The sequence below is a fragment of the Mus caroli genome, unplaced genomic scaffold, assembly GCF_978045245.1.
Source record: "Mus caroli unplaced genomic scaffold, Mus_caroli_1 scaffold_19, whole genome shotgun sequence".
Lineage (NCBI taxonomy): Eukaryota > Metazoa > Chordata > Mammalia > Rodentia > Muridae > Mus > Mus caroli.
In genome coordinates, this window is record NW_028227274.1 from 76,033,012 (window position 1) to 76,056,163 (window position 23,152).

The window sequence follows — 23,152 nt, forward strand, 5'->3', positions numbered from 1 at the left end:
CTTGAAAAGTTCCTCAACACCAGTCATCTGGAGAATTCAAATTTAAATCACCACGAGTGGCTGAAATCACACACACACACACACACACACACACACTAGAGAGAGAGCAGTAGTAAGTGGCTTGTAGCTCCAGCTCTTGGAAGACCAAAGAAGAAGATGGTGAATTCCATTTTGAGACCAGTTTTGGCTACACAGTGAGGCCCTATATCAACTCTCCTGTATCAACTTTTCCCTCAAAACTAATACACAAAAATGAAAAATTAAAAAGAAAAAGTCAGCCAGGCCATGGCGGCTCGAACCTTTAAACGCAGCACTGGTGAGGCAAAGACAGGCAGATATCTGAGTTTGAAGCCAGCCTAGTCTACAGAGCAAATGCCAGGACAACCAAGGCTACACAGAGAAACCCTGTCCTGAAAAACATCAATCAATCAATCAATCAATCAGTATCGACACCAGCAAGGGTGGCAGCACCAGAACTCCCTTCCATATGTTGAGAGTATAGAACTGTGCAGTCATTTTGAGAAAGGTTTGCCAGTGTCTCAGAAAGCTGAGCATACCCACAGCTGATAACCCAGAGTTCAACTCCTTAGCCAGTGGCAGCGAAAACACTCACTCAAAGACTTGTACAAGTGTATTTGTGGGGATTTTATTTACAAAGTCTCAAAATGAAACCAACTCAAACCCGATAACAGCTGACTCAGGGATACTTTGTATTAGAGTCACACGATTGAATACTGCTCAACAATAAAAAGGAGAACAAAAGCTAATGGCTCTATTATCAAAGACAACAAAGCCTGATGCTGTGAGAACCAGGGAGAGCTAGCTAGAGGTCAGTGGGAGGGGCCGGGAAAGAACATTCTGGGACAGTGTAAATGTGTGTGCCTTTGTAACCCACATCTCTATAGGTCTTCTCTGTGGAGACAGTGAGTGCATAGATTGTGTGCTTGTGCTTTTCAAAATATTACATCTGTACACTTCATCTTAGGTACTTCAAGAAGTTAAAAGACAAAGCAAGTCAGATATGGTGGTGTCCTGCCATTAACCCCAGCACTCAGGGCAGGTATATCTCGATGAGGCCAGCCTGGTCTTCCTAGTGAGATCCTGCCTTTAAAAAAAAAGTCAAGAGCCGGGCAGTGGTGGTGCACGCCTTTAATCCCAGCACTTGGGAGGCAGAGGCAGGCGGATTTCTGAGTTCGAGGCCAGCCTGGTCTACAGAGTGAGTTCCAGGACAGCCAGTGCTATACAGAGACACCCTGTCTCGAAAAACAAAAAGAAAAACAACAACAACAACAAAAAACAAAACAAAAAGTCAAAACAAGATTAGGATTCGGAGGACTCCTGAGAGGGAAGCTGTGATCAGGGAGCACACTGAGCCTTAGGAATGAGTCTGGCCCTGAGCCCTGGGGGAGGAGGAAGAGGAGGAGTGAGGGACAGTTGGACAGCAGAAGGAGCCAGGTCTGTGCTATCACTGATTCTCTCGGAGAAGCCCCGTGTACCCGCACAGAAACCCTGAAAGAAGACAGCAGATATATAACAGAAAAGGCTTGAGTAGCATCCTAACGTTGGTGGATGGGTTTAACGCTTTTACCGTGAAGCCACTTAAAAAACTTTAAAGACTTTTAAGCTTTCCAGAACCAGCAGTGAGCTCATGCGTGCCACATGAGCCGGACGACGTGTGAGCCAGAGAATAATGAAAACAGTCTTGCTGTGCACAGGCCTCTGCGTGGCATCCAGTGTGGTCTCACCCCTACTCAGGGGAGGCAGCTATCACAGTCCCCGGCTCTCTTCCCAGCTGTCTTTCGGTCAGTCTTTGAGAAGCATGCGCTGTACCCCAAGTACCCGCCCAGCCAGTGCACTATACAGCAAGGCTTCCGAGCCCTTCCTTCCATGATCCTTCACGTGCTTCCTTCCACCTATCGTGTGGCCTGTGGGCAGAAGGCATAGAGAACAAGTTGGAGGCGAAGGGAGCCAGCAGCTTGTGGAGCCTTCCCCAGTCAGGGCTGTAAACACCGCACCCAGCATTCTCACATGCGTTTCTGTGTGGCATTGGGAAGTCCACACCTGCCATGTCTACCACACAGAGCATCTCCAGGCACAAGCTCCAAGAACTTCTTCGACCACCATCGCCCCAGGCATCTGCCAACTGTGCAGATTCCCCAGCTCCAGCGAGGGCCTGCTAATCCTGAACTACAGCGGGTCTGTTTATTCCTTCAAAGGGTAGGAACGCATGGAGATCTGCTACAACCACAACAGAAAGCAAATGGATGTGGGTCCTGCCTGGAGGAGATTTCAAGGAGAAACTAGAAGCATGCCTGGCAGGATGGGGAATGGGTGGATGATTCCGGAAGAAGGAAAAGACTAGAGGAGACTCTTCATGGTTTGCATTTCATTAAAAAACCCTCCAGTTTGGAGAGAAACATGCAAATTGGCACTGGTGCCTTTTGGAAGTCTAGAGAGTCCCCACCCCCACATCCCCACACCCCATCAGGGAGGCCAGGTGCTTGGCACCTCATACAAAGGCTGAATTTGTGTGAGGGCTGGGTGTTGAGGGCACAGATGTGCATTGCTTTGCATCAAAGACCACAGCACACTCCGTAAACAGTGCGATGGAGCCATTTCCATGCTTCATAGTGGGGGGAAAAATGAGACACAGGAAGCGACATTCTTGCTGCCGCCTCCAACCACAAAGACTTTCACTGTCCACACACAGTGTTGTCAGAATCCTTCCGTTACTTATTAAGGGCAAAAAGACAACCGTAGACTTGAGAAGAGGACTGGAGAATTCACTTATTCCCCTGTGCCTTCATTCTTGACCTCCCTTTTCCTATTTGTCTAAAACCCAAGTATTCTGCCAATACGGACGGATTATTGTTGGTTAATGTTAACAAATGGCGTACCAATGATATATGGAATACCATATTCAAGCCTTACAATAATCTCACAATATAGATATCATTATCATCTTATATATCTATATATCTAAATCTATAGTGTGTGTGTGCTTGCGTGTGCTTACAAGAGCACCACAGCACTCATGTGATGGATCAGAGGACAACTCACGGGACTCATTTCTCTCCTTCCACCATGGAGAACCAGGAATTGACCTGAGGTTGTCATCCTTGGGGGACAAGTGCCTTTACTCTTGAGCCATCTTGCTTATCTTCATCTTACCCTTGATCTTCATGTTATAAGACAAAAAGCTGAGAGTCAAAAAAAAAAAATCTCTATTGTGAAGCAGACTGAAGTCTGCTCAAGCTACTTGGTCACACAGCTCTTTTTGTTTATTGATTTTCTGTGTACGCGCTCGTGTGTGATGCGTATGTATATCTATGCAGTATTTGCATGTGTGTGGGTGTGCGTGCACATGAATATAAAGGACAGAGATGGATGTCAGATGTCCTCCTGGAGTGATCTTTGCTTTATTTACTGATTCAGAGTCTCACTGACCCTGGAGATTATTTGTGTAGTCTGGCTAGCTAGCCTGTCCCAAGGATTTTCTGTCTCTGTCTCCCAAGCTCAGTTTATAGCCAGGCCACCAGTGCCTGTCTTTTATGTGGGTCCTGGGACCTGGATTCTGGTTCTCATGCTAGTGTGGAAAGTCCTTTATCTGTGGAGTTTTCTCTCCAGCTCCAGCTTCTTATTTGAGCACAGGGATCCTATCCAACTTTCAGTCTCTTAGTCCTTTTATTTGAAGTTCAAACCAGGAAACACCCACATCACATGAATTTGAGCCCCAAGTCTTCTGTTTGCAAGCCACATGACTTTGGGCAGATATCAAATTGATTGACTGGCTAGCCTGAAACGTGAGAAACATTGGAAAAATTAAAAGAGATGATATGCTTTGAATTTGTCAAGCGCTTCTTTGATGAAATGGGTTGAAGACTAGCCACATAAGTGAAGAAATGGGCTTGGAACGTAAGAATTTCTTTATTGAATGCATATACCGGTGGGATAAACACAGCTTGGTTATGTCTTCAGAACTTTTTGTCTCAGTCAGCTGGAGAAGCATCAGAGAAACAAACCTTAGTGGATGTAGAAAACTGACACCTGTGCCTTCAATCAGGTTCTTCTAGACACAACGTCAGTGTCCATATAGTGGCTGTGTCCTTCAGCTTTCTCTCATACAGGGTGAAGAACACTCCACCCCAGTTCTTCTCCAGCATTATGTTACAGCCCTACCGTTGGTTCACCTTGCCCCTATGGCCCCAGACAGCTCTGTCTAGGTGAGAGCCACACTTGACATGCACAGGTCCAAATGTCCCTCCTCTCACCATAGCAGGTCAATGGAAATATCGTTATCAGTGGATTGGAAAGAGGCAGAAGTAGAAGCAGGGAAAATAACTATGCTATTCAAGAACATATAAGAAAAGCAGATGAGGGGGCTGGAGAGATGACTCAGTGGTTAAGAGCACTGGCTGCTATTCCAGAGGTCCTGAGTTCAATTCCCAGCAACCACATGGTAGCTTACAGCCATCTGTGATGGGATCTGATGCCCTCTTCTGGTGTGTGTCTGAGGACAGCTACAATGCACTCATATAGATAAATAAATATTAAAAAAGAAAAGAAAGAAAAGAAAAGCAGATGAAGCCTGGTGTGGTGGCGCATGTCCTAGCATTCCAGAGACTGAGGCAGGAAGGGAGACAGAGAATTGGAATTAACGTAGAATACAAAGTGAGACCCTGTCTTAAAAATGAGAGGCGGTGGGGGACATGAATATACATCACGTGTTGAGAGCAATTACTAATCTTAGCTTTTTACGCACTGTCTAAACTTCCTGCGATATACATATGCTACTTATATAATGTGAGACCTCTCTCCCTGCCTCGCCCCTGAGCAGGAAAGTAAATGCTCTTGTTTATCAGTCATGACTCAAGCCACACTAAAATAGCAAAGGGTTCATGGCAGCATTAGAAAACAGAGAAAGGGCTGCGGGTGAGCTGTGGATTGTGGGGGATTCTGCAGCATGAGAGGAAGATGGGGATCCACAGTCGAGGTTGGAAGAACATTGTCCATACCAGCTAACCATAGATTCTCTACACCGAGTCCTTGGCGCTTCTCGACAAGGCGGCTGAAACGGGAGCAATGGTGGAGAGATCAGTTAGAGGGCACTGGGAGTGCAGCCAGGGAGCAGCTGCTTCTGATAGCTCTGCCAAAGTGTCATCTCATGACACCCCGAGGCAGGTGCCCGACGCGAACATGATGGCCTCCAGCAACCAGCCTTGATTCTAGCAGTCTTCATGAAAAAGGTCAGCACAGCTCTGGGGCCCTGTGAGTGCTCGTCTCTCTGCCTCTCCCAGGATAACGCCTTTCCTACAATGTCCCACTCCATGCAGAAGCGAAAGTATTCAAAATCACACCCACACATCCACACCCACCCACCCACCCACCCACACAGGGTGGGGGCTGGGGGGAGGCAACATGATGAGTTGGCCACTTTTTTTTTTTAAGACAGGGTCTTCCTGCACACCTCTGCCTGGTCTGGAACCTGCTATGTAGACCAGACACTAGGCTGACTTGGAACTTACAGAGATCTGCCAGTCTCTTCCCAGTTCCCAGTGCTGGGATTAAAGGTTTGGAATAGCATTCTATATATTACTAATAACCACTTAAAACTTAATTTAAGCTGGGCGTGGTGGCGCACGCCTTTAATCCCAGCACTCGGGAGGCAGAGGCAGGCAGATTTCTGAGTTCGAGGCCAGCCTGGTCTACAGAGTGAGTTCCAGGACAGCCAGGGCTATACAGAGAAACACTGTCTCAAAAAACCAAAAAAACCCTAAAACAAAACAAAACAAAAAACAAAAAACAAAAACAAAAAAAACCCCAAAAACTTAATTTAAAATACAAAGCCAGGGCTGGGCATGTGAGTGAGCAGGTAAGAGTGTTAGATGTAAAAACATGAGGACATGAGTTCAAATCCCCAGTAACCATGTAAAAATCCCGGGCGGTGGTGGTGCACGCCTTTAATCCCAGCACTTGGGAGGCAGAGGCAGGCGGATTTCTGAGTTCGAGGCCAGCCTGGTCTACAAAGTGAGTTCCAGGACAGCCAGGGCTATACAGAGAAACCCTGTCTCGAAAAACCAAAAAAAAAAAAAAAAAAAAAAAAAAACATGTAAAAATCCAGGTGAGGTCATATGCATATTTGCGACTCTAACAGTTTCTTTTTTTTTTTTGGTTTTTGGTTTTTGGTTTTTCGGGACAGGGTTTCTCTGTATAGCCCAGGTTGTCCTGGAACTCACTCTGTAGACCAGGCTGACCTCAAACTCAGAAATCCGCCTGCCTCTGCCTCCCGAGTGCTGGGATTAAAGGCACCACCACCGCCTGTTGTTAAAGGTAGAGACAGAAGGATCACTGGGGCTTGCTGGCCACCAGCCTAGCTCTAGAGAAACCCTCCTTCAAATGAATAAGGCAAGCTGGGTGTACTGGCACATGCCTGTAATACCATTGCTCAGGAGACAGAGATAGGCAGGTCTCTGTGAGTTCAAGACCTGCAAGTCTGCACAGAGAGTTCTAGGACAGTCAGGGTTACATAGTGGGACTCTGTCACAAAGCAAAACAAGACAGAGCAAGCACCTGACATCCACCTCTGGGCCCTGGTAACCTTCATACACATGTGTGCACACATCACACACATACACACACACACACACACACACACACACATGCACACACTACTCATACAGGATAATGACCAGGGTTATATACAGTGGCGCACATCTGTCAACTCAGCACTCTAGAGATGGAAGGCTCAAGGCTAAAACAAAACATGAGGCCAGTGGGATGGGTTAGGAGAACGGTGAACCTGTGAACCCACTGGCTGCGGAAGTTCTTCTCTGAAACAGGCACACGATTGCGGGAGTATGTGACAATACTCACACAGGTCTCTCACACACCTCACGGTAAACAAATAAAGATAAATAGAACACCCAGACATCAGTTTTTTTTTTTAAGTAAAGTTGTAAAACACTAGAAACTGTTTTCATTGTAAAAATTTGAAAGCAGAGTATATATACTCACACATAGGAAAGTACCCCATAAACGATGGTACATTCATATAATAAAGTTCTGTCTGTCTATTTATATTTTGAGCCAAGATATTATATTGTCTAGGCTGGCTTCAGACTTGCTACATAGCTGAGGGTGACCTTGAGCTCTTGGTCCTCCTCCTCCAGTTCCAGGAGTGCAGACGTGCCATGCCATGCCATGCCTGGGTTTATGCGGTGCTGGGAACATAGCCAGGACCCTGCAGGCTAGGCAGGTGCTCTGCGGACTGAACCACATTAACAGTTTTTTTTTAACTTGTTTTCAAAATTAAGTCACTTATTTATTTTATATCTTGATTACAGCTTCCTTTCTCTCCTCTCTTCCCATTCTATCCCTCTCCCCTCCCTTACCCTCCCCTCCTCTCCTTTATTCTCCCCCCCCCCCTTCTCAGAAGAGAGGAGGCCTCCCATAGATATCAGCCAGCCTTGGCATATCAAATTGCAGTACCTAGGGCATCTTCTTCTATTGAGGCTAACCAGAATATATATATATATGTGTGTGTGTGTGTGTACACACATATATATATTAATTAAAACATCACCCTTAATAAAAACATTTATTTATTTATTTAGTGTGTGTATATGCATGATTGTTATGTATATGGAGGTCAGACCATCAGGCTTGATGGAAGTGCCTTTAACCCTGAGCTATCTTGCTAGTCTGTCTGCTCAATGTCTTAAATAATGGGGGGACCCTGGAAACAAATGATCAGAAAACTCCTGACAGGGAATGTGAGCAGACACAGGTGAACTTTTATTTTTTTGGTGGCCCTTGCAAGCCTGGGATCTTATACATGCTAAGTACACTACCATTGAGTTCAGTGACTAGCCATTTGCTAAGTCTGCCTATGGCCATACCATCCTCAATGTGCCCACTCACCTCTGATCTTGGGAGGTTTACTAAGTAAACCACTACAGTTCCTTTTCTTTAAAGACTGTATGTGTGTGGTTGCATTTTCATGCCTGTGAGAGAGGGTGTGTGTGCACATGTGTGCACGTGACACATGGTGTCATCCTTAGGAATGCCATACACTCCCGTTGAGGTTGGGTCTCCCCTGGCCTGCAGCTCCCTGACTAGGCTAGGTTTGCTGGCCAGTGAGCCTCAGGGATCCTTCTTTCTCTGCCTTCACAGTACTGGCTACAAGTGAGCCACCACACCTGGCATTTTTTAAAATCTACATTTATTATTCTTTTACTTATTCACTTTATATCCCACTCAGTGTCCCCTTCCCGGCCGCCCCCTCTCACAATCCTTCCTCCATACCCTCTCACCTTCTCCTCTGAGTGGGTGAGGCCCCCCGGGGTATCCCCCTTATCCTGGAACTTCAAGTCTCTGCAGGCTAGGTGCTCCCTCTCCCACTGAGGCCAGACAAGACAGCCCAGCTAGAAGAACATATCCCACAGATAGGCAACAGCTTTGGGGGTAGTCTCCGCTCCAGTTGTTGAGGACCCACAGGATGGTCAAGCTGCACATCTGCTACATACATGCAGGGAGGCCTAGGTCCAGCCCATGTATGTTCCTTGGTTGGTGGACCCTGGGATTTTTTGTGTGGGTTCTGGGGAATCAAGCTTTCAAGGGAAAGTTCCTCAAGCTTTCCAGGGAAGCACTTTACAGACAGAGCCATTCCCCAGCCCACCATGGCTCCTTTTTGGTGACCTCAAGTTCTTAAAGATAATTTCCTATGTTTTCCTTTAAAGCCATTGTATTTTAGCTCTACGTTTAAATGCACGTTCACTTCAAACTGACTTTTGTGTACGGTAGATGGATGCAGACCTTCCCCCATTCAGTTTACACACTTGTTCCAGGAACATCTGCTCTGAAGAGTTAAAATGCTTTGGCCCCTTTGCTGAAAGTCAGTTGGTTATAGACAAATGAGTCTCTATTTCTGTTCTGTCTTCTACTTGTTTATCTTCAGGGTTCTACTGAGCAGATCTGGTTATCGCACTTCTCGGAACTTCGTGGAAAGTTCTCAAGTCAGGTGATAGGAACCTTCCAGCCTTCGAGTCAGCGTCTCAGGCAGCTCAGACAGGCTTTCAGCTTGCTGTGCACTGAAGGCTCTTCCTGAACTCAGCCTCCTGCCTCTACTTCCCGAGTGCTGGTTTACAGTTGTATGTTACCATGCCTGGTGGCAACTGTGTTTTTTTTAAATAAAACAGTTCAATAACCGATTCTTGTGTTTTTATTTTGTGCCTAGTCCTGGTCCTTTGTAACTCTTCATGAATTTTAGGTCCAAATGGCAGTCATACACAGAAGAAGATTTGGGTTGAATCTGTAGGGCAATTGGGAGAAAATCAGCTTTTTAATCGTATTCACACTTTCATGTAAGATGCATGGCTTCCAGGGGCTGGTAAGATGGCTCAGTGGTTAAGAGTGCCGACTGCTCTTCTGAAGGTCCTGAGTTCAAATCCCAGCAACTACATGGTGGCTCACAACCATCCATAATGAGATCTGGTGCCCTCTTCTGGAGTGTCTGAACACAGCTACAGTGTACTTACATATAATAAATAAATAAATCTTTAAAAAAAAAAAGATGCATGGCTTCCTTTGTTTAGGACTTCTTACATTTCTTTCAGCAATGCTTTTTTTTTGGTTGTTCCAGTAATGAGATTTTGCAACAACATCAGTGTTTATTGCTGGCATATATATATATATATATATATATATACATACATATATGTGTATATACACATATTTATGTATTTGTATATATATGTATATATATATATGCATATATATACACACACACATATATACACATATACACACACACTATTCATTATTCTACCCTGATCCCTTCTACACCCCCAATGCTAGGTAGGAGAGAAAAGTTAGAGGGGAAAGGGGGCATAGACCTCCATAAGTTACTTCTGCTGATGAGGGAGCTTGGATTTTGGGGGGCAAGTCCAATCTTCCTCAGCAGAATATCCAGCAGTCTGGCAAAACAGCAATCCAGCAATAGCAAAGGCAACAGCAGACACAGTAGCAGAGTGGGCCAGCCACGGCGAGGGCGAGGGCGAGGGCGAGGGCGAGGGCGAGGGCGAGGGCGAGGGCGAGGGCGAGGGCGAGGGCGAGGGCGAGGGCGAGGGCGAGGGCGAGGGCGAGGGCGAGGGCGAGGGCGAGGGCGAGGGCGCAGCAGCCGACGCCGCAGGACCTCTCAGGGCTCTGCCATTTACACCCACTCCAGAGTCCCCAGAACTAAACTATCTGCAGCTGGCAAAATCACACCCCTGCTATTGCTCGAGGCAAATCGTAATCACCTGCTGGAAGCAGCCTCTTATCCCGCATCAGGGATTAAAGCAAAAGCACACTCACGGAACATAACTGGGGTTGTAAAGAAATCTAAACTCTCACTACAGTTTATTCCAGACTAGTTTATATTTTTTGTCACTATAACATTTAAAATCTTTCCTTTTCTTGTCTCCTCTCTCTTTACCCTCCCTCTTCCTCTCTATTTCTCTTCCTTCCTTTCCCTGCCTTACTATCTTTTCTTTTTTTGGAGACAGGGTTTCTCTGTGTCCTCCTGGCTGTTCTGGAACTTACTATGTAGACCAGGCTGGCCTCAAACTCACAGAGACTCACTGCTTCTTTCTCCAGAGTGCTGGGATTAAAGGAAATGTCCCACCATGCTGTGCTTTGGGTCAGTTTTCTTTCACTGGGAGTGAAGAAAGTTTTAAGTTTTAAGTTTTATGTTTCTGTAAAGATATAGAGCAATTCAGAGATTGGTTTCTTCTTATGCTCATTTGTGTTTTTAAAAGACTTTATGACGTTTCCTTCTTTTTTTTCTAGTAAAAAATTGTTTTAAAATATGTATATGTATCTATATGTGTGTCTGTGTGTGTGGGTACGTGTATATAAATGCTGGTGATGTCAGAGACAACAGGTTGGTTCGATTCTCTTGAACCTAGAATTCCAGGCGTCATCTGTGAGCTGCCCAGTGCATTTTTATTCTGTGAAGACATCATGATCTCCCAATTGCTGAGTCTTCTCTCCAGCCCCATCTTCTGGGTGTTTTGGGATAAGGTTTCACTATGTCATCCAGGCTGGCTTTGAACTTGAATTCTCCTTGCCTCAGCCGCCCAAGTGCTGGAATTACAGACGTGTGCCGCCACACCTGCTAGGTTTAGCTTATAACATCTATAGAATCTCTACTGATTGGAATCTGTATTGATGTTCACATGTTCATTCTGATATTGGCAATTTGTATTTTATTCTCTCCCCCTTATCAATTTTATTTAACTGATCAAAGGACGACTTGGTTTAATCAGTGTTCTCAATTGTGTATCTTTATTTCTAAAGATTTTTAAAAATTTATTTTATGTATATGAGTACACTGTAGCTGTCTTCAGACAGACACACCAGAAGAGGGCATGAGATCCCATCACAGATGGTTCCGAACCACCACGTGGTTGCTGGGAATTGAACTCAGGACCTCTGGAAGAGCAGTCAGTGCTCTTAACCTCTGAGCCATCTCTCCAGCCCATTTTTCTTTATTTCATTTCACTACTTTACATTTTTTCTACCACTTACTGTAAGTTTATCTAGCTCTTTTTCTTGAGCTACTTAAAGTAAAAGCTTAGGTTACCTCTCTTTTGTTCACTTCTATTGTCTGTCTGCCCGCCTGCCTATCTATCTATCTATCTATCTATCTATCTATCTATCTATCTATCTATCTAAAGTCTGGTATACTCCAGCCTGGCTTCTAACCCATGATATAGCCAAAGCTGATCTTGAACTCTTGGTTCTTCTTCCAGAGTGTTGGGAATACAGCTATGTGCCACCTTGCATAGCTTCTGTAGTGCTGGGGACTGAAACCAGCCGTTTGCAAGCTACACAAGCAACCAGCCAGTTGAACCCCATCTCTCTCTCTCTTTTTAAAGACTTATTTATTTATTATATGTAAGTACACTGAGAAATTTTCAAACACCTTTTCTTCTCGCTGTGGCCCCACTCACTTGCTGTAGCTGTCTTCAGACACTCCAGAAGAGTGCATGAGATCTCACTACGGGTGGTTGTGAGCCATCATGTGGCTGCTGGGATTTGAACTCATGACCTTCAGGAAAGGAGTCGATGCTCTTAACTGCTGAGCCATCTCTCCAGCTTGAGCCTCATCTCTTAAATTCTGATATTGTCATTGCCATTTCATTTGAAATACATTTATATTTTTTTCACACGGAGCCAGGTTATTTTAAAGGACTCAATTTAAATCCCATTTCTTTGCCAGTAGTGGTGACAGACACCTGTAATTCTGACACCTGGGAGGCTAAGTTAGGAGCTTTGTCAATTTCAGGCCAGCCTGGGGAATATGTCAGGACCCTGTCCTACCTGCTCACCTTCCTTTGTTCCCTTTCTCTTGTGATGTACCTGGCCTTTTTTTTCCCCTACTATATTAATCACACGTGTTCTTCATATGGCCATGTTATACACTGTCTTCATCTCTAGCTTTTGTTTTATGTGTATGTTTTTTACTGACTCCCCAGAATGAATGTAGACCCCCCTGGCTGCAAGTATACAATCTCAGGTTGGCTTTATAAATTTGTTAGTGGTTTGCGTGTAGTTGGTATGAAATTAAATGTGTGTAAAAAGTTATTCATGGGCTGGGTGGTGGTGGCGCACGCCTTTAATCCCAGCACTTTGGAGGCAGAGGCAGGCGGATTTCTGAGTTCGAGGCCAGCCTGGTCTACAGAGTGAGTTCCAGGACAGACAGGGCTGCACAGAGAAACCCTGTCTCAAAAAACCAAAAAAAAAAAAAAAAAAAAAAAAAGTTATTCATGGGAACGATAATATTTGTGCATAATCCAAATGACCTATAATGAATTAACCATTTTATTAGCTGATATAATAACTAGGGCTCAGGATATAGTTCAGTCAGTAGTTTTTCTCTAGCATGCACCAGCCCCAGATTTGATTCTCAGTACCAGGTGTAATGGCTGCTACTCCAGCCTGTGGGAGGGAGGCTGGGTTAGAAAGGTTAGAAGCTGAGGCCAGAGTGGGAGAAGTGGGAGAGGAAGTTACAGAAGTGGGGATGCCCAGAAGGCTCCAATCGTGAGATTGAGGATGGAGCCAGGGGCTTGGTATCCCTACTTGCGTAATGCTCCTTAAAAATGTCTTTATTTAGATAGTCACACATTTACATTTGTTTTTAAGAGATTTATTTTGAGTGTGTATGTGTGCGCGTGCATCCATGCATATCATGAGTGTATGGGTACCTGCAGAGGCCAGAAGAGGATGTCAGATCCCCTGGAGTTACAGGTAGTTGTGCCTGCCTGGTGTGAGATCTCTGAGTTAACCCTCCAACTCCACTAGTTATATTTTTATTTTCAGCCCACCTCCCCTCCCTTTCCCTTTCCTTTCCTTTCCTTTCCTTTCCTTTCCTTTCCTTTCCTTTCCTTTCCTTTCCTTTCCTTTCCTTTCCTTTTTCCTTTCCTTCCCTTCCTACCCCATCCCTCCCTCCTTCTCTCTCTCTAATTATTATTTTATTTATATACATTCCAGTTATTGCCACCGCCTTTGGTCCCCCCCCCCACAGTTCCTCATCCCATTCCTCCTCCCTCTTGTCTATGAGACAGTGCTCCCCCCAAGGCCTCCCCCTTCCCTGGGACCTCAAGTTTCTCATGGATAAAGTTAATCATCTCCCACTGTGGCCAGATCAGGCAGACCTCTGCTATATATGTGCCAGGGGGCCTTGGACCAGCCCATGTATGCTCCTGGTAGGTGGCTTAGTCTTTGGGAGCGCCCTGGGGTCTGGGTTAGTTGAGACTGCTGGCCTTCCTATGGGGTTGCTCTCCCCTTCAGCTTCTTCAATCCTTCCCCTAATTTAACCATAGGGGTCCTAGACTTCAGCCCAATGGTTGAGTGTAAGCATCTGCATCTCTCTCAGTCAGCTGCTGGTGGGGCCTCTCAGAAGACAGTCACACCAGGCTCCTGTCTGTAAGCACATCATAGCATCAGTAATAGCATCAGGCCTTGGTGGCCCATGCCCCTCTCCCCGATGAGATGGATCCCAAAGTGGGCCTGTCATTGGCCCGCCTTTCCTTCAGTCTCTTCTTCATTTTTGTCCCTACAGTTCCTTTAGACAGGAACAATTCTGGGTCAGAAATTTTGACTGTGAGTTAGTAGGCCTCCACTTGAGGCCTTGTCTATCTATGGGAGGTGGGCTCTTTGAGTTCCCTCTCTCCAATGTTAGGCATTTTGACTAAGGTTACCCCCATTGAGTCCTTAGAGTCTCTCACTTTCCACGTCTCTGGTACTTTATAGAGGGTCATCCCCCATTCCCCTATACTGCTTATCTCCACCCATTCTCCTGGCCCTCTGGGCTTCTCTCCTGTCCCCTTCCTCCCATACCTGATCCTGTTCCCCTTCTCCTCTCCCCTTGCCCACCCAGATCTCTCCTTCCCTCTGCCTCCTATGTTTATTTCCTTCCCCTTTCTAAGTGGAATTGAAGCAGCCTCATTTGGGCCTTTCTGCTTGTTACACTTCTTACGGTCTATGGGTTGTATTGTGGGCATTCTGTACTTTTTGGCTAATATTCACTAATCAGTGAGTACATACCATGTATGTCCTTTTGGGTCTGAGCTATCTCACTCAGGATGACATTTAAAAACGATGGGCTGGTGAGATGGCTCAGTGGGTAAGAGCACCCGACTGCTCTTCCGAAGGCCCGAGGTTCAAATCCCAGCAACCACATGGTGGCTCACAACCATCCGTAACGAGATCTGGCGCCCTCTTCTGGAGTGTCTGAAGACAGCTGCAGTGTACTTACATATAATAAAAATAAATAAATCTTTAAAAAAAAAAACGAGGACATCATGGATTTTGCAGACAAGTAAATGGAACTAGAAAATATCCATATGCCTCTTACTCCTCTGGCTTGTCCCTCTCATTCTGTGGCCCTTCGGCGTCATCGTTTGAACTATTCTTCCCAGTTGTTGATCTCGACGTCTTTTCTGCATTCTCTCGGGTCACGCACCTGTCTTTGTAAAAGTGACCCAGTGAAGTCCCACTGTGGGCTTCCTGCCCCCTCTGCCCACCAATTCTTCATCCTTAGCCTGATGCCACATTCTTTATCTTACAGAGCACGGACATTCTCAGCACCATTGGCTACGACAGCATTATCCAGCATCTGAACAATGGCCGTAAGAACTGCAAGGAGTTTGAAGACTTTTTGAAAGAAAGGTAAGACGCTCGGGCCTCTTGAGTCAAGACTCCCACCCCTATCCCAGACCAGGAACCAATTGGTTTCTCTTTTCTTTCTGTTTTAGAAAAAGTTATTTCTTTTTAGTCTGTGGGTGTTTATGTGCCACAGTGGGCATGTGGGAGTCAGAGGACAACTTTGTACAGTTGGCCCTCCCACCCTGCCTTTACAGAAGGGCACCCTTGATGAGGGTCACTTCCTAATCCGTCAGAGCAGGTATCCCTATGAGAAGATAGCGTGAAGACACAAGTCAAGAGCTTCCGGTGGTAATGAAGTGGGGCCGGTGGTTCTGACTGCTGTGAGGGACAGGAAGTCTTGGAGATGGTAGTAAGTAGCCCCAAGCCGTGAGAGGAAGGAAGGCAGGACCTCATCTAGACACCAGAAAGTGAGGGGCTGTGAGAGGTGTGACAGGATCTTCCTTTCTTGGAGACCCTAGGGAAGAGTGTGGTTTGTATAGTATCCGGTGTCTCTGACATAGCCTGGCTTTCAGCGCCATAGTTTCCAGCTGCCCCGCTTCAGTACCACAGAGAAGCTCTTGACTTGTTTCTTTACATTATTTTCTCTCTCTCTTTTTTAAAAAAAAATTTATTTATTTACTATATGGTTGTGAGCCATCTGTGATGGCTGGGAATTGAACTCAGGACCTTCAAAAGAGCAGTCAATGCTCTTAACCGCTGAGCCACTTCTGCAGCCCTCTATATTATCTTCTCATAGGGATACCTGGTCTGACAGATTAGGAAGTGCCTGATCAAGGGTGCCCTCTATCTTAGCTAATCACATCTGTAGTGATCCTATTCCAAAGAAGAGTACAACCTGAGACTATGGGGACTAGACTTGAACCTGGTCACAAATGGCACAAGCAGGAAGCGGGGATCTATACAGGAAAGAACACTGGGACAGAGTCTAAACTCTTCCTCTTCTGATCCTGCTTCCTTGGTAACTGGCAGGGACGCACATCAAGGGACACGTATCTTTCCAGGTGTCTGCTTCCTGCTCAACAAAAGGAAGCCATTGTACTCATGTCTGTAAAAATCTCTGAGCAAGGAGCCCAGGTCTTCCAAAGAAGTTAATAACTCAATGGGGGCACCATTTTGGGAATATGTAGTAAAATGAGCAAAAAATGGGTCAACGTCAGGTACTTGGACAAAAGATTTCATTCTGGCTGCCCACTCTGAGCTGGGGGCTTCCTCCAGCCCCAGGCACGGCGTCATCGGAGACTGCCCTCAGGCCTGATGGGAAAGGCTGTGCCTGATTGTGCTGGCTGTGAGTTGCTGAGGAAGAGCTGGCATATGGACTATTCCTGGTCTGGGGGATTTGGAGGGAGGGGTCAAAGTGAGCAAGGGTAAGGGCTTTGGGAAGAAGTGTCCCTGTCCCTGGTGGAGTATTGGATTTTCAGGAAAATTGATGATGAAACTGGAGGTCACAGTCACATTTAAGTGAAATAATGCAGACACAGAAAGACAAATAGGCTTTTTCTCGTTCATGGAAACAAGTAAGACCTGGAAGTAAAGGGACCAACAGAGCAGAAGGCAGAAGGAAAGGTAGGAAGAGCCAGGAGGGAGGTAAAATATGGATAGGGATCTCATTGTGAAACCTGGTAAGTTTTACTGCTAATACGAATTAATCTTTATAGGAAGAGTAAATTAGCAGGCAAAAAGTAGAGGAGCAGGACCTCTCTTCTGTGCCTTGTCCTGTCTTTACGTTTCGCACGCCCCTCTTGTAGTAAACGAGAGTATTGGTGCACACACCTGCCAGCTCCGCCAGGGAACTCTTTTATCCCAGTCACTCAGAGATCCTGGTACCCAGAAGAATGCCCGGCACATAATAAATGTTCCAAAAATGACAACGTGGGGGCTGGGGGGATGGCTCAGAGGTTACCAGCACTTAAAACCCTTGCAGAGGACCAAGGTTCTACTCCCAGCAACCACAGGACAGCTCACAAGCACCCGTAACTCCAGTTCCAGACGATCTAATGGTCTTCTTTGGCCTCCTCGTGGTCTGCATGCACACACAGGGCACAGATATACATGCAGGCGAAGCACCCGTACTTATGAAGCAAAATAAATAAATCTTTGTTTGTTTGTTGTTGTTGTTTTGTTTTTCGAGACAGGTTTCTCTGTGTAGCCCTCGCTGTCCTGGAACTCACTTTGTAGACCAGGCTGGCCTCGAACTCAGAAATCCGCCTGTCTCTGCCTCCCAAGTGCTGGGATTAAAAGGCATGTGCCACCATACCCGGCAAATCTTTTAAATAGACAAGTTGATGGACAGGTAAGAGGAAACGCCGGGTGGGCGGTGCTCTAGGAGAAGGTCTTCCCATCAAAGGGGGTTTCTGCAACATCCTGGTGGTTCCTCCTTTGACTCTGTCCTCAGGACCCACCACTTCCCCTATGCTTGAGAGCTTTCCCTGCGTGTCAGCGGTGGTTCCCCTGGTTTTAGAGAGCATGATGCCGGAGTTTCACTTCAGTAAAGCTCTCTCTTTTCCCCAGGGCAGATCGCTGTGTTTGCTGGGGACATGGGGGAATTCTGCCCACTGTTGCCTGGATGCTAGAGGGCCTCCTCCTGGAAACCACAGGGCCTCTCAAGAGCTCTTGAGGAGTGTGCAGGAAGGAAGGTGGAGGGCAGGAAACAGGGATGCTCTGCTAGGTGCTGTGGGCATTACACAGCGGGAGCTGGGTGGTGGCTTCTGAGGTGCTGATGTTTAGTTATCACTAGTTTTGATACCAAAGCAAACCAGGGAACTTCCCAAAGCAGGAGATGAAGCCCTGGGAACTGGTTTGGTTTGAGGAGCTATTCTGCTTCCAGTGAGAGGAAGCAGCAGATGATAAGAGTCCTGTTCTAACGCAGCGAAGCTCAGAAGATCTGCACTTGAACTTTCAGTGATAAGCATTTGAGTTCTTCCTCTGTGTGTCAGTAGTGTCAGAGAGAGGGAGGGAGGGGGTCAAACAAGGGATACAGAGCACCCCTGGCAGAGGGAGGTGAGACTCCAGGAAAACCCTTTTCAGCACTAGGAAGCCATGGGATGCCATTCTAAAAGGACCTCTGTTGACTCCGTGGTGACAGTGGCTGAGACCTCTTAGGTCTTGCTCTTAGAGAAAACTCAGAGCAAGTGCCATGGGATTAGCTGTTGAAACCTGGCCAGAAATGCTTCTGGTCTATAGGAAGGAACTTTGATGGGAACTATGAAGTATTTGGTGGGATGGAAACCTGATTGGAGAAGCCATCTGACTGCAAGGGCATGTTCCAGGCAGCAAGCTGAACACTGGGAAGGGTTACACAGGGGCAGGGTCAGCGTTGACCACTGGACTCCTAAAGGACCATCCACAGGCATGACCAGCATCCACAACCTAACCTTACAAAGGAATGCATAGCGGTATCACAGTCTCCTGGGAGCCCAAGAAAGGGACAGCGAGACGAGCTAGACTGCACCAGTCTCCAGCCTGCGCTCAGCCCTCTCCCCTTACTTTATTCTTGTGTATTTAACATCAGTGAATATGAATGATAAGTTAACAATGGGTTAGCAACTTAGCTTGGGTCTCTTTTGCTCATGTCCTTAACCTCTTTCTCTCTCTCTCTCTGTTCATTCTCCCTTTTCAAGGAGCACAGGCTTGCCCTGGTTGGCAGGGTTTCTGCATGCCAGCCTCCTGCGAGCTGGAGTGGCTGTAGATTATCTGACTGTAATGATTGACTGATGTCTTTTCGTTTTACTTTCAGCCCAAGCAGACTCAGACTTGCTGCTGTCCCCTCTTCTATTCATGCTTCCCCTCCATGATCTGGTACCGATCACTGGTCTTGTGCTCTTTCCCCTACTTTCCATGGCAGTTAACATATTATCCCACACAGTATTGTCAGTGACTGCCTAAAATGGTGGGTGTATTTTTTTCTTTTTGCTTTTTGCTTTAATGATTACTGTATTTTCATAGCCCTTTGACAGTGGCCATTTTGAAGACAGTATACTAATCTGAGGGGAGCCCTGGGGATTGAGCCTGGTGTCCTAGACAGCAGGGTAATAGAGAAAAATGACAATCCGGCCCTACTGAAATCTAGTCCTTGTTGAATGTTAAAAACGCTTCCACTGAAAGAATCAGGGCAACTTAAGAAGAATTCAACCAATGACCAAACACGGGTGCTTAAGTCTCAATGAAAAGCATAAGAAACACTAGATGGTCATAATTAATATGAGAGTAGAAGTCATTACAGATAGAAATACAAGACAAGCCCAGTGAAATATTGGAAATGAAAACTTCAGTAAGTCAAATAGAAAACTCTATGGAGATACCGGAGAATGGAACTCAAGTGATCTGCTGCCATGACGGAAGTAACTGAGATGGAGACAACTCCAGGTCTGTCCTGCATGGATAGAAGCTCTGGGTTCACCTGTGAGCAGTTCCAGGAGCTACAAACACATCGAGACAGTCCCCAACCCTAACGAGGAGACTCTGGAGGCCTGGGCTGACGCTCTCCTAACAAGGGGACATCAGGATTTGGTTCCTGTATCTAAGGGGTGAGCTGGAGCCCCAGCAGTTGTCCGAGGCTCACACATCTGAGCTGCAGTCAAGGGACCATACTTTTAGGTCTCCAATTGTCAGGAGCTATGGGTGAGACTTTGACCTAAGAGTTAGTTTAATGTACCTCTAGCACAAGGAGTGGGAAAGGTACTCATACCAAGCAGAACCCCGAGGAGGCCTCCCAAAATGACCCCGGACTCTGTTGCGGCCCGCCCGCGGTCCACAACACGAACGGTTCACTGAGAATGGCAGTTCCCTGCAAAGAGAGGAATCTAGACGGGGCGGAAGAAAAGAATGAAGTCAAGACAAGACTCTGATCAAGACTCAATTTAATATTTCCAGACACCCAGTTTATAAAGGAAGGGGGAGGGAACCCAATTTCCCGCCAAGTAACTCAGGGTCCAGTAGCAGGACGAACACGTGTGTGACTCCAGGCAGCAGAGGCAGGTTCCAGCAGTGGGCGTGGCAGGACGAATGAGCCGGTAGCTCCACCCTTGAGCAGGCAGGTTCCAGGCTGGGGGGAAGGGAGGCCACAGGACTCCCCTAAGCTTTGGAAGCCTTGAAGGGTCTCATGCTCTCTTCTGGGTACCAAAGCAGAGACGGCATGTCACAGGGTTTCAACTTTCTTGTTGGGGCAGGGGGCTGTTGGGCTTTATGTCTATAGATGGTATATTAATAATAAACCTAGCCATTCCCAAGGAGGGGGGAACTCTCTGGAAAACTTCAGCAGAGGAATAGGTCATGGGGAAGATGGAATTATCAGTGCTTGAAGACAAGGTAGTGAAATTTCACCATTCAGACTGTAAAAGTATACATTCACAAGAAGGCGTGAACAGAGCCTTTAAAACCTATGGAACACCCTGAAAAGACCAAATCTACAAATTATGGGCATAGAAGAAATAGAACCTCATGCTAAAAGCATAGAAAACATTGTCAATAAAGTCACAGCAGAAAATTTCTCCACACCTAGGGAAAAGAGTTACCACTTAGGTACATGTGGCAAGTAAAACAGGCAGGAAAAAAAAAAAACTCATGCCAAATTGTAGTTAAAATGTTAAGTAAATAGACAGAACAAAGACTGCACACTGAAAGATGCATGAGAGAAACACCAGGTTCCGTATAAAGCCAGGCTCAGCACAAGAAATTCCTCCTCAGAAACTCTAAAAGGCAGGAGGGCTTTAATGTCCTTAGTTGAAGGAAAGTGAAAAAACTTTCTGTGATTAAAAAGAGTTTAAGAAACTTCTGACCACTAAATGAACCCTGCAGACAATACCTGAAGGAACATAAACACATCTGTGAGTCTTCAAGACAGAAAAAGCTACATTGTCACAGTGAGCAACCAAACAAGGATGAAGAAAAGTTTAGCCAGCACACACACAGTCAACAAAGTGACATGAGTTAATACACACTGTTCAACAGTTATTCTGAATAGTCATGGTCTCAAGTCCCTATTTAAAAAAGCACACACTAACATATTGGGTTAAAAATTAGGTCCCATATATTTGTTGTATCTAAGAAACATACCTCACAATCAAGACAAATACTACATTAGGATAAAGGAAAACAAAATCCAAGGGAATAGACTGACTAAACAAGCAGGTATTGCTGTTCTGTTACCTGACAAAATTCGCTTCAAACTAGTCATAAGAGATAAAGAATGTTACTTTAAACTGATTAAAGAGAACAGACCATCAAGAGGATATTATAATTCTAAACATGTATGTGCCAAACATGAGCCTACTCAATTTTATATAACAAATACTATTAGATATAAAGTCACAGATTAACCTCAACACAATAGCGCTGTGTTATCTCAGTACCAAGTCCCACAATAGACAGGTCATTCCAAGGAAATATGTGTATCTGAGTTAAATAACATCATAGACCAAGTGGGACTAACAGACCTTTATAGACATTTCATCTGAATATGCACAATATTCTTCCCAGCAGCCTCTGAGCCTCTGGGACTTCCCCGAAAAGCGGACATGTGATGGATACACAGCAAATGTGGAAATCGTTTCTTATATTTTGACCACAGTGGAGTAAAACTGGAAATCAGCAGCAAGAGAAGCTATACAGCAGACACAGACTCGTGAGGATTAAACCACACGCTATTGCGTGATGAATGGGTATCTAAAAAAATGAGGAAGAAATTAAAACATTCCTACGTTGAATGGAAATGAACACATCATGGGAAAGGTTTCAGGATTCAGAGAGAGCAGTTCTGAGAGAGATCTCAGGGCTACACTGCCTACATCATCATTTAAAGAGATCTCAAATAAATAATGATCACCCCAAGGGGAGAACATGTTGAACATAAAATTAGTATATAAAAGGAAATAATATCAAGTTAGAAATTACTGAAGAAAGAATCATGAAGCAAAGAGCTTTTTCTTTGAAGAGAAAATCAAGATAGGCAAAACCTAGCCAAATTAAGAAAATGAAAGACGGCCCAAATTAATAACGAAAAAAAAAAAAAACCCATAAAAATGGAAAGGAGACTTTACAACAGACACCAGGGAAATTCAGAAAACACTTAAGGCATACTTTAAAAATCTATGATTTTATTAAGTTGGAAACTATACAAGTAAAACATGAATTCCTGATACATATGGTCTATAAAATAAACCAAGGTGGGATAATGAATTTAAACAGCGACCCGGAGAGATATCTCAGTGGCTAAGAGTGCTTGTTTTCCAGAAAACCCAGGTTTGGTTCCCCATACCCATGTCATGTGACTTAACCCCATCCTTAGGGGATCCAGTGCTACCTTCTGGTCCTTTTTGGTACCTGTGCATGTGAATCACACACACATGCACACACACACACACACAAATAAAAATAAAAATTAAATTAAAGCCGGGCATGGTGGCGCACGCCTTTAATCCCAGCACTCGGGAGGCAGAGGCAGGCAGATTTCTGAGTTCGAGGCCAGCCTGGGCTACAGAGTGAGTTCCAGGACAGCCACAACTACACAGAGAAACCCTGTCTCGAAAAACCAAAAAAAAAAAAAAATTAAATTAAATAGAATAAAATAACAGATCTACATCAGTTGATGAGATTGGAACAGTAATATGATGTCTCAGCAAGAAAATGTCCAGGTCCAGATGGATCCAGTGGTGAAGTCTATCAGAGGCTATATACTTACGTATTTATGTATTTTATGTATTTATGTATAGACAGGGTCTCACTATATATGCCTGGCTATCTTGGAACTTGTTATGTAGACTAGGCTGGCCCCAAATCCGCCACTCCCAGCTTCTATTAAACTTTTTTTGTTTGTTTGTTTTTCCAGACAGGGTTTCTCTGTATAGCCCTGGCTGTCCTGGAACTCACTTTGTAGACCAGGCTGGCCTCAAACTCAGAAATCCGCCTGCCTCTGCCTCCCGAGTGCTGGGATTAAAGGCGTGCGCCA

At 45.4% G+C, this 23,152-nt stretch overlaps 1 protein-coding gene across 1 annotated transcript in view; it reads left to right on the plus strand.

Moving 5' to 3' along the window:
* Positions 1–23,152, plus strand: part of Pstpip2 (proline-serine-threonine phosphatase interacting protein 2) — an 85,125-nt gene that overhangs the window by 23,764 nt on the left and 38,209 nt on the right. The window contains exon 2 of the mRNA XM_085833477.1: positions 15,113–15,213. Coding sequence (XP_085689603.1) covers positions 15,113–15,213 — 101 coding nt within the window. The remainder of the gene's footprint in view (positions 1–15,112; positions 15,214–23,152) is intronic.